The 12310-nt window shown below is 45.5% G+C and overlaps 1 protein-coding gene across 2 annotated transcripts in view; it reads left to right on the forward strand.

Moving 5' to 3' along the window:
• Positions 1 to 12310, forward strand: part of bdh2 (3-hydroxybutyrate dehydrogenase, type 2) — a 78381-nt gene that overhangs the window by 45412 nt on the left and 20659 nt on the right. For both annotated transcript variants that reach the window (XM_067975789.1, XM_067975861.1), the window contains exon 4: positions 11697 to 11793. In XM_067975789.1, coding sequence (XP_067831890.1) covers positions 11697 to 11793 — 97 coding nt within the window. The remainder of the gene's footprint in view (positions 1 to 11696; positions 11794 to 12310) is intronic.

A 12310-nucleotide genomic window follows, 5' to 3' on the forward strand; every position in this document is an offset into this window, starting at 1 on the left:
AAGGCCGGGCGGGAATCATATCAAATGGAATAAGCTAGAATTGGAATCTGGTTTGCTTGAATTCCCTCTGATTTCTTCTGAAGGGCACTTTAATAAGCATTTACACAGGATGTGAGACAATTGGATGCAGGTTTGAAATAGGGTTAGCATCCCATTTTATGGAGCTTCAAAGCTTTTCTTGCTCTCCTCTTAAGTAGTGTTAGTAGGGAGGTATATTGGATAACCCCTGAAAATGGGCGCTGGGATCACAGTGCGTGATTAACCCGTGCCGGTTGTAACGATGCAGGCAGCACGTAATATTCGTGCTGCCTGATGATTTAAATGATTGCTGCGTGCAGCCAGCGCTACCTGCGCTGTTGATTGGCTGCACGCATCAGCAGGGGACCTCAATATCGGAAGTGGCTCGTGCTTCTTAAAGGCAACCTGCATCTCTTAAAGGGGAGGTGCACTGTGGCTGCAAGAAGTGGTGGGAGTCATGTGAGAAGTGATTCCTGGGCAGTGATACTTTGAAGGATGGCTGCGCCTGCGAGAGAGCGTACACCAAGGTTCTCTGATGATGTACTAGAGGCCTCAGTGCAAGGGGTGGACAGAAGGAGGGGCATCTTGTATCCGCAGGGGGGCAAGAGGCCCTCTAGATATATGCTCAAGTGGTAGTGGGAGAAAGTAGTGGACGAGGTCAATGCCAGGAGCATAGCGTCAAGAACATGGATACAGTGCAGGAAGAAGTTCACTGATTTGACATGAATGGTCAAGGTGAGTGAGTTCAAGTTTCAAGTGTCATTTCCTACCACTAACCACATCCACTGCTCCACGCACTACACCCCGCATCACCCACATACCAACAAACCCTCTCAATCAATACTCAACTCTTCCAATCAGATGCTTCCTTTCACCGTCACACATTACCACTGTTGCAAGCCGCACACTCACAACTCACAGGTCACATTGGCAGCTATTCAGCCATGACAGCCACATCACCCAAACATTTTGCAGGACACTCACTGACACACTTCCCACTTTCTTGCAGGAGAAGGTGGCGCATAACAGTAGGCAGCAAGAAAGAACTGGAGGAGGATAAGCGCGTCTACACGTCCTAATTCCCATGGAGGAGACAGCGCTGGCCACCATAGGAAGGGCAATTGCTGAGGCCATGGCCACTGGCAGTGCTGGAGGTATCGATAATGAGGGTCTCTGCATACCTAATTCTCCTTCTCGCTTCCCACTTCTCCCTCATCCCACAATCTTTTATGACTCACGTGCTGCAGATGTGAAAGCACGCACGTCTTACTTTCTCCTCTCCCCTCTCCACAACTCAACCTGTGTCTCTTTGTCATTTCAGATACCTAAGGATCGTTTTCTAATCCTCACTAGATACAGGGGAGGTACCGGAGGACTGGAAGACTGCAAACGTATTACCATTATTTAAAAAGGGTACAAGGGAAAGGCTGAACAATTATAGGCTGGTCAGTCTTACCTCGGTGGTGGGCAAACTATTAGAAGGCTTTAAACTAAATAGAGAGGGGGAGGGTTCAAGTGGGGTGAAGTTTAGATTGATAAAGTGAAAAGACAAGGAAGTAGTACAGGAAAGTGATGGGGGTAATGATAAACAGTGTGTGTCAGGAAGGGACAGAGCGTACAAACATAAGAGTGCACTAGCAAATGGGGCCGGGGTAGGAAAGAATGGTAAAAAGACAAAATTAAAGGTTCTTTATCTGAATGCGCACAGGATTCGTACTTAGATGAATTGACGGCACAAATAGAAACAAATGGGTATGATCTCGTGGCCATTACAGAGATGTGGTTGCAAGGTGACCAAGGGTGGGAGCTAAATATTCAGGGTTATTTAACATTTCGGAAGGATAAGAAAAATGGTAAAGGTGGTGGGGTAGCTCTGTTAATAAAGGATGAAATTGGTATAATAGTGAGAAATGATCTTGGCTCAGAAGATCAAGATGTCGAATCAATTTGGATGGAGGTAAGAAATAGCAAGGGAAAGAAATCATTGGTGGGAGTAGTATATAGGCCCCCTAACAGTAGCTACACTGTAGGGCAAAATATTAAACAGGAAATAAGGGGGGCTTGTAAAAAAGGTAATACAATAATCATGGGCGATTTTAACTTTCACATAGATTGGACAAATCAAATTGGCAAAAATAGCCCTGAGGAAGAGTTCATAGAGTGTATTAGGGACTGTTTCTTAGACCAATACGTCGGGGAACCAACCAGGGAACAGGCCATTTTGGATCTGGTAATGGGTAACGAAACAGGATTAATTAATGATCTCAAAGTAAAGGATCCCTTGGGAAGCAGTGATCATAACATGATAGAATTTCACATCCAGTTTGAGAGCGAGGATCTTGGGTCTGAAACTACTGTATTAAACTTAAATAAGGGCAATTATAAAGGAATGAGGGTGGAATTGGCTGAAGTGGACTGGGTAAACAGATTAGATGGTATGATGGTGGATAAACAGTGGCAAACATTTAAAAAGATATTTTATGACTCGCAACAAAAATATATCCCTGTGAGGAGGAAAGACTCCACAAAAAGGGTGAACCAACCATGGCTAACTAAGGAAGTCAACGATGGTATCAGGTTAAAAGAAAAAGCATACAACATGGCAAAGATTACTGGTAAGCCCAAAGATTGGGAAAACTTTAAAAACCAGCAAAGGATGACTAAAAGAATAGCAAAGAGGGAGAAAATAAATGATGAGAGTAAACTAGCAAGAAATATAAAAACTGACAGTAAAAGCTTCTACAAGTATATGAAAAGGAAGAGGGTAGATAAAGTAAACATTGGTCCCTTAGAGGATGAGACTGGGGAAATAATAATGGAAAACAAGGAAATGGCAGAGGAATTGAACAGATATTTTGTATCTGTCTTCACAGTAGAAGACACTAATAATATACCAATAATAGTAGAAAATCAAGGGGCAAAGGGGAGGGAGGAACTAAAAACAATCACTATCACTAGAGAAAAAGTACTAGGTAAACTAATAGGTCTAAAGGCTGACAAGCCCCCTGGACCTGACGGCTTGCATCCAAGGGTCTCAAAGGAAGTGGCTACAAAGATAGTGGATGCATTGGTTGTAATGTTCCAGAATTCACTAGATTCTGGAAAGGTCCCAGCGGATTGGAAAACCGCAAATGTAAGACCCCTATTCAAGAAGGGAGTGAGACAGAAAGCAGGTAACTATAGACCAGTTAGCCTAACATCTGTCATTGGGAAAATGCTAGAATCCATTATTAAGGAAGTAGTAGCAGGACATTTGGAGACTCATAGTACAATCAAGGAGAGTCATCATGGTTTTATGAAGGGGAAATCGGGTCTGACAAATTTATTAGAGTTCTTTGAGGAAGTAACGGGCAGGGCGGATAAAGGGGAACCAATGGATGCAGTATATTTGGATTTCCAAAAGGCATTCGATAAAGTGCCACATAAAAGATTACTGCACAAGATAAGAGCTCATGGTGTTGGGGGTAATATACTGGCATGGATAGAGGATTGGCTAACTAACAGAAAACAAAGAGTCGGGATAAAAGGGTCATTTTCAAAATGGCAATCTGTAACTAGTGGGGTGCCTCAGGGATCAGTGCTGGGGCCTCAACTATTTACAATATATATCAATGACTTGGATGAAGAAACAGAGTGTCTTGTGGCCAAATTTGCTGATGATACAAAGATAGGTGGAAAAGCATGTTGCGATGAGGACACAAAGTGTCTGCAAAGGGATATTGACAGGTTAAGTGAATGGGCAAAAATTTGGCAGATGGAATATAATGTGGGAAAATGTAAAGTCATTCACTTTGGGAGGAAAAATAAAAAAGCAAAATATTATTTGAATGAAGAAATACTACAAAATGCTGCAGTACAGCGGGATCTGGATGTCCTCATACATGAAACACAAAAAGTCAACATACAGGTGCAGCAGGTAATCCGGAAGGCAAACGGAATATTGGCCTTTATTTCTAGGGGGATGGAGTATAAAAGCAGGACAGTCATGCTACAACTGTACAGGGTGCTGGTGAGACCACACCTGGAGTACTGCATACAGTTCTGGTGCCCTTATTTAAGGAAGGACATACTTGCATTGGAGACAGTTCGGAGAAGGTTCACTAAGTTGATTCCGGGTATGGAAGGGTTGTCTTATGAGGAAAGATTGAACAGATTGGGTCTATACTCATTGGAGTTTAGAAGAATGAGAGGAGATCTTATTGAAACATACAAGATTCTGAGGGGACTCGATAGGGTAGATGCTGAGAGGATGTTACCCCTCATGGGGGAATCTAAAACTAGGGGGCATAGTCTCAGAATAAGGGGTCGCCTGTTTAAGACGGAAATGAGAAGGAATTTCTTCTCCCAGAGAGTCGTGAATCTTTGGAATTCTTTACCCCAAAAAGCTGTGGAGGCTGAGTCATTGAATACATTCAAGGCTGAGTTAGACAAATTTTTGATCAGCAAGGGAGTCAAAGGATATGGGGAAAAGGCGGGAAAGTGGAGTTGAGGTAAAAATCAGATCAGCCATGATCTCATTGAATGGCGGAGCAGGCTCGATGGGCCGAATGGCCTACTCCTGCTCCTATCTCTTACTGTGTAGTTGATAGTGAAGAGGATAGCTGTAGACTCCAAGAAGATATCAATGGGTTGATGGAGTGGGCGGAAAAGTGGCAAATGGAGTTCAACCCGGAGAAGTGTGAGGTAATGCACTTGGGAAGGGCAAACAGTAAAAAGGAATACGCAGTAAACAGGAATATATTGAGAGGGATAGAGGAAGTGAGAGACCTTGGAGTGCATGTGCACAGTTCCCTGAAGGTGGCAGTACAAGTAGATAAGGTTGTGAAGAAGGCATACGGAATGCTCTCCGTTATTAGCTGAGGTATAGAATACAAAAGCAGGGATGTAATGATGGAACTGTATAAAACGCTGGTAAGGCCACAGCTGGAGTATTGTGCGCAGTTCTGGTCACCACATTACAGGAAGGACGTAATTGCTCTGGAGAGAGTGCAGAGAACATTTACAAGAATGTTGCCAGGGCTTGAAAATTGCAGCTACGAGGAGAGATTGGATAGGCTGGGGTTGTTTTCCTTGGAGCAGAGGAGGCTGAGGGAAGACTTGATTGAGGTGTACAAAATTATGAGGGACCCAGATAGAGTAGACAGGATGTACCTATTTCCCCTAGCAGAGAGTTCAAGAACTAGAGGACATAAATTTAAGCTGATTCGTGGAAGGATCAGAGGGGACATGAGGAAAAACATTTTTACCCAGAGGGTGGTGGGTGTATGGAATTCGCTGCCTGAATTGGTGGTAGAGGCAGGGACTCTCAACTCTTTTTTAAAAAAAGTACCTGGACCTGCACCTAAAATGCTGTAAGCTGCAGGGCTACGGACCGGGTGCTGGAAGGTGGGATTAGAATGGGCACCTGGTTGTTCTTCAAGCGGCGTGGACATGATGGGCCGAATGGCCCCCTTCTGTGCTGTATCTTTTCTATGGTTCTAACTGGAACCGGCACCGTCAAAGGAACAGAGGAAGAAGACAGTGATGATGAAGACATACCGTCACTCGATCTTACACTCGCAGCCACCAGCTCGGAGACTGACACTGCGTGTACTTTAGAGGCTAGGATAGAGGAGGGATCTGCATGTGGTGAGTGGCACAAGCGCACAGGAGCCAGGTTTGGGGGAACGGAGACTGCAGGCGCTAGCTTGCTGGAGGGCGAGGTCGCTCACTAGTTCTGTTGCTGAGGAGTCAGATGGTGATTTCGATGGGCCAGGTTACAGAAGAAGGCTGATGGGCGTACACCACCAAATGCTTGGTGCACTGGAAAGCGTGCCAGAAATCCTGCGCACAACGTCAAGGCGCATGGAGGAGTCCAGCTCCAACTTGGCACAGGACTTTGCGCAGAGCTTGGAGCCCATCCTTTCCCACATGGAACAGGTGGTCAACTCCATCAGCAGACCCGTGGAACCCACCATGATGCAGCGTCTTATGACCAATGTCACAGCTTCCATTTCAACATAAATATCTGCTATCAAAGGTCTGACTGCTGCCTTGGAAGCTCAGACTGCTGCTATCGTGGCTGTGGGTTCCACTGTGGAACAGGGCTTCCAGGGCATCACAGCAGTCCAGCAATCCATTCTCCAACAAATCACCAGGATTGCTGAGGAGCTGCTCCGGGAGAATGGCAGTGGTGCCATGGCATTCCTGCTCCCACTCCTGCCACTCCGCCAGTGCCCTTGCTGTTGCCTGTCAGCCATCCAGCCCAGACTGCTGCAGCTCAGGCCGAAATGGTGCAGTCTCAAACTGGGCCCTCCCAGCCCAGAGCTGCTCGAGGTCATCCCCCAAGGCCATCTGTATGTTCCTCCATTGAAAGTCAGCACCCTTCCACCACCCATGCTCCAGCCACTGGGGATGCACCTTGTAGGAGCACTAGGAAAGGTAAAGGCAGACAAACGACAGGCACTAAGGGAATGCACAAGGGTGAATAGTCTCATTTTCTTTGCATCATTTCATCTGTTAATTTATAAATATGGATTTGAATTTGCATTTGGTGATAGTTTTTATCTCTGCGTTGAGTCAAGGGAGGAAGCAATGTGTAATCATAAGGAGGATGATTTGATGGTCATGTGAGAAAGGGAAGGTAAGGAGTGTAGGACTGTTGGTGAATGGGGAGGTGTCCTTGAGGTTACTGGTATCGATTAATAATCTGATCGTGCAGAGCCCTGGCAGACAGAGTCTGTCTACCTTGTAGCCTCCCTGCCAATTCCTCCACTTCCTGCTGCACCTCCTCCTCCACTCCCTCCTCCTCCTCCACTCCCTCCTCCTCTCTTCCTCCTCCCCCACTCCCTCCTCCACTTCCTGCTGCACTTCTTCCTCCTCCTCTGTCTGTACCTCCTCTAGGGCTGTTCCCTCATAATGGCCAGGTTGTGCAGCTGCAGCATACAACAAGAAATCTTGATACCCGCTTAGCTGAGTTGTGCAGGGCTCCTCCAGAGTGATCCAGGCAGTGGACGCGTTGCTTGAGGACACCTATGGTGTGGCAGCTTGGCTCTCATTGTAGGCCTGCTGTGCACGTGTGTGTGGGTTCCTGACCGGAATCATGAGCCATTTCATGAGGGGATAACCCTTGTCACCCGCCGTGCTGGTTGAAATATAGGTGGAACAGAGGACTGCCGCAGGATGAAGGAATCATTATTGCTGCCAGGATAGTGGGCATTGACCTGTGTGTGGTCGCCCACCAGCTGCACATTGAGGGAGTGGAATCCCTTTCTGTTCATGAATATGGCTGAGTTCAGATGTGGAGCTTGCATGGCAATATGTGTGCATTCAGTGGCACCCTGCAACATGGGAAAGCCTGCAATGTGAGCAAACCCTCGTGCTCGCTCCTGCTGCTTGTCTCTGGCAAGAGGGAATGAGATGATTCTGTTTCTTAGTACGTACAAAGCCTCAGTGACCTCCCTTGTACTGCAGTGCATTGCAAACTGCGAGATGTTGCTTATATCTCCAGCAGCAACCTCAAAGGAGCCAGAGCCGTAAAAATTAAGCACCACACTGACCTTGACAGCCACAGGCAATGCTGACCTTGCCCTGCTCTGAGCCTGCAGTTGTGGCTGCAGCAGTTAGGGTATGGCCTCTCCTCCTCCTCCTCCTCCCTCTTCTAGCAGCTTATCCTGCTCTGCGTGGCCTCTCTTCATTCTCCCAGTCATGTTCAATTCCCAGAGGAAGCCCAAGCAGGCCACCCATGTCTGGAAGCAATTTTTTTCAGCACTATATTTTAAATGCCACTAAAAGTACTGCAAGACCAGCCAGTCCGCTCTCTATAGAATATTGAAATTTTATCCAAGTATATGAAACGTCCAAAAACACCTACAATTGCACCAGCAGCCAGATTAAATAATCCAGCAACTAACCTGTAAGTAATTCATGCTTCCTTTCAATAGCGCTGGTGGGTGGGATGGCGGAGGTGGGGGGGGGTGGTCCTTCATGCCGTTTCAGTCCTGTTCAGCTGTTGGCTGGAACATGGAGTTCCAAAATGTCACCAGCTGCTTCAAATCAGCGTTGCACTCTGATTCATGTCATAATCCCCCTACTCTACATCCTGCGGTGGTCATTAGGCTCGCGCACAAATCCCTTTACCAAGATGGCGTCCTGCGCACTTCATGTCGGAAATGTGCACATCTCGGACGCCATTTTTGGGGCTTAGGTGTCCATGTAGTGCCTACACAACGGGTGCTAAACAGCCCAATTTCTTCCCCATTGAGTTTAATTTGAGCTCTACATTGTCCAACTCTCCCCTTGTGAAGTGCCTTGGGATGTTCTGCAATATTCATGTTGCCATATAGCAATGCAACTTGTTGATGATGGGTGGTGGATATTTTTGGTCATTTATATTGTTTTTAATTTTAACAGGACATTTTGATACAAGCGTTAAAATAACTTGTTAAAGTGCCACTGGTTCAGTCAATGCTTTGTAGTCAATGATAGTCCTAACATTAGAGGGTGCTGTTGTTTCACAATCACTCAACAGTATAGATGAGGAAACTGCAATGCTATTGGAAATTCAGACATGAATGCAGGAGCAGGGTGGGGAGAAGGAGGAACTGGGCAGTACAGTAGGTTACAACATCATTTCACTTTTGTTACATGAGTATAAATTCAGCCTAAATTGATTGAAAGCGCTCTCTCTCGTCTAATCGTTTTCACTCTCCCTTTCTCTCTTTCCCAACCCTCCCTCTTTTTTTCTTTCTCTGCTTTTTTCTCTCTTCATTTTTCTGTTTCTTCCTCTGTCTCTGTCTCTCTGCTGTATAGATCTTGTATGAGATGAGCCTGGGTAGTCTCAACCCAATTCCTAGTAGTCTGGGCTGGGGTCCATACCTGCATTCAACACTGAAGGCTTTCCTAGCTGGATCTCGTGAATGAGAAAACTGTACTTCCTTCGAGAGGCCACAGACAAATTGTGCATACCCCAGACCTGGAAACCCACCTCCACATTGAACATGGCAGTGAACGTAACTATACCCCTCATCTAGGGGTCATTCCAGGCTGCATCAGGGACAGTTGACGTATCAGCCAATCTGCGGTCCCCATGGACATTCGTTGTCAAGCAAGAGAGGGTGTCCCAATTTTTACCAAAAGGCAGGATTTCCACAGGTGCAATGGATCACCGACTGCACCCACTTTGTCGTAGGACCCCATTTCCAAAATCAAACTCAGGAACAGATAAGTGTTCGATCAATATGCAGCTGGTTAGTGATCCCCTAGACATCACCTTGTATGTGAATTCTCGGTGAACAGGTATCTATCATGATTTCTTTCACCATGTGGCTGTCCACCCTCTCACCATTCTTTTCTACTGAACGGCAGGGGTCTGGATGGGAGAAGGGGTCTATCCTGCAGCAGTGATCGATGACTCTGTTGTGCTTCCCTAAAATTCCGCTGAATATTGACATAACGAGGCTCATGGTGTTATATTATTTAGCCTGAGTTAATTAGAACCTGTCTCAACTTACAATATTAACATTTGCCCAAACTGTAGATTAATATCTGTCAGTTTGTCCCAGCCTTTGTTTAGGGTTCGATATGACTCAGGAGCAGAAGGAATCAGGCATATTTGATTTAAATTCTCTTGTGTTTATTGACTCAACAATTCATAATACGCTATTATTCTTGGGTGACCGTCAACATTCTACCTTTCCAAGCGCGATCTGGGTTCCCACCCGATCAATGTCCTTCCGTTCCTCGTCCATGCTGTCTAGTTAACCTGTCCTGATGCGCCTGGCTCCTGTTATCCTTTGGCAGCAATTTCACCTATCTTTTCAAACTTACATTCCACATCCTTGTTTCGCAAGCACATACATTTTTCAATTGGTCTGGTATTTAACCCTCTCCCTCTAGTTCAGTTTCTACAGTAACTTAATTTTAGTTAACATAGCACAATGATTCATAATAAATATGCATATATATTAATATCCGACAACGGTGCTACCAGAATTATCATAAATGGGAGGCTGAAGGGACAGTTCAGTTACCTTGACCAGTGAAAGTCACTAGCCACATGTGGCTAATTGGGAATCCAGTTGTGGCTAATTGCATTTCTGATTAGTAAATAAACACCTTTGTTGGGCCTGTGACCTTAATACACATTTTCGCCTGGCGTATGCATGTGCACTTTAACCTTTTTGTGCGTTTTTTACGAAACCAGAGTGTGCGAGTGTTTTTTGATCATTGTGAGTGCTTTACTCTCTTGGTTATTGAACGGTGGTAGACGTTTATTCAGTAAATATACACGTGAAGTACCTGTATTGTGTGAAAGGCATTTTCTGCTTAAAATTAGTGCATGTGGCTAAAACGGTGTCTCCATAGCCACATCTGGAACTAGTCAGCAATTTCTGTTGGACAACGCTGGCCTTAACAAATCACGGGGAATTCTTCAGGAGGTTCCTGCCAGAGTGTCTCGTGTTGTGGGCGTGAGAAGTGTGCTTCATTATTTTGCACTTCGAAGAGGACTGCAAATGCCTCCCTGGAAGGAGAAAGGGGAAAGGAACACAGAGCAGTAGGGTGGGCAGGCAGCCAAGGGCCTGCCACAGTATGTGTCGCAGGAGACCCCTTTGCCAGCTATCCCATTTGCTGGCTGTGTCTCCCTTGCTGCAAGCTGGGCCTTCTTTGAGCGTTCTTTGCTCCTGCCCCACTGTTCTGTTTCTCATCACGCTTGGGCACACAGCTTCCGGGTGGCACCTGTGCCCGAGTCTTTGGTCTGGCCCCTGGATTTGGACCTGTATTCGGGGCTTGGGCTCTACTTGGTGCCTGAGCCTATGCCTGGGCTGTTTCCAGCCTTAATACATGGTGTTTCCTAACCTGCATTGTCCCCATCAGTGGTTCTAACCTCTATCTGGCCTGTCACTGGTCCCATCACCCCTTCAGTGCTCATATACTCCTTCAGTGTCCTCACCGTCCATCCCACCCCAAGTGCTCCTACCCACCTTCCGTCTCCTATACCTTCCCTAAGGAGGTAACGTGAGGCATGGTGATTCTTAGTTTGAATACAGTGAAGATGCAACAACAGCATATTTCGAGTTTAGATGGAACAAGAGAAGTTTGGAGGGACAGTGACCTTAGTAATATCGATTTAAAACGAAGGGACTAAAAACAGAGAGTATATTGCCACAAATTGCAATCTGACTCATGCATATTAACCAGTGCTCCCAATCCTATGCTATCTTTCATTCAAATATATCTTGTTACCTTGTTCTAAATTCAGCTGCTCTAATTTCTTTTTATTGTGCACCCAAAATAGCCAGCATTAATACCAACCTCTTGTACAAAGATACTGGGCTAAGTTTTATGATTTGGAGCTCCCAGCGAAGAACTTTGCAAAATGGGAGGACATACTGAGACTGTGCCCTGTTCATGGCCTGCGCTGTTCTTGTCCATTAACATGAAGAGGGGTGGGAGGAGGTTTATGTGGAGCATAAACACCTCAATGGACCAGTTGGACCGAATGGCCTGTTTTTGTGCTGTACATTCTACGTAATTCTATGTAATCGTACGTCCTGTGAATCGGGCATTATGACCTTTCCCGAATTGCCAAATTTCCCTCCTGTTGCTAAATCGTAAAATTACCCCAATAATTTTTGAATAAGATATACACAAGTTGGTGCTAACCTGCATTTCAGTCAAATGTTTTTGCTCCCTAACAGGTATTCAAACTAAAGTACTGGATGTGACTCAGAAAGAACAAATAGAAAAGCTGGCCAAGGAAATTGAGAAAATCGATGTCCTGTTCAACTGTGCAGGGTAATAAGGATCTTAAATTTAAAAGTATTTTGGGATAAAGCTTCTGTTGATCAAAGAGTGGATGTTTGCCCCTGGTTTGCCTTTATATTGGGCTGGAAATTGCTCCAAGCGCGAATGAATGAATGATGCTCGCAGCTCCATAGATTTATTCTCAATCACAAACTCTCCGCAACCATTACTGGTGCGAACCTGGAAAGAGTTCGGCGGTAACTCCCGGGAACCTAGGACCATGTGGCTCACGAGAGGAGCGCTCTGTCCCCTCGACCAATCAGACTGCAGCATCGTTGACAAGCCGCAAAGAGTCAAAACCAGGAAGTGAAAGCAAAATCATTGTAAAAACAGTTAGAGACAGCGAAATAAAGAGAGGGTAAGAAATATCGAATTAAAAGACAGAGAAAAACAGAAAGAAAAAGTAAACAATTAAAAATTTTAAATAACTTGTTTTTAAATGTCTAACAGTTATTAAAAGCGCAATGAATAGAACTCCACATATTTTCAGTGCCAGGGAGCTTGCTCG

This window comes from Heptranchias perlo, chromosome 1, assembly GCF_035084215.1.
Source record: "Heptranchias perlo isolate sHepPer1 chromosome 1, sHepPer1.hap1, whole genome shotgun sequence".
NCBI lineage: Eukaryota > Metazoa > Chordata > Chondrichthyes > Hexanchiformes > Hexanchidae > Heptranchias > Heptranchias perlo.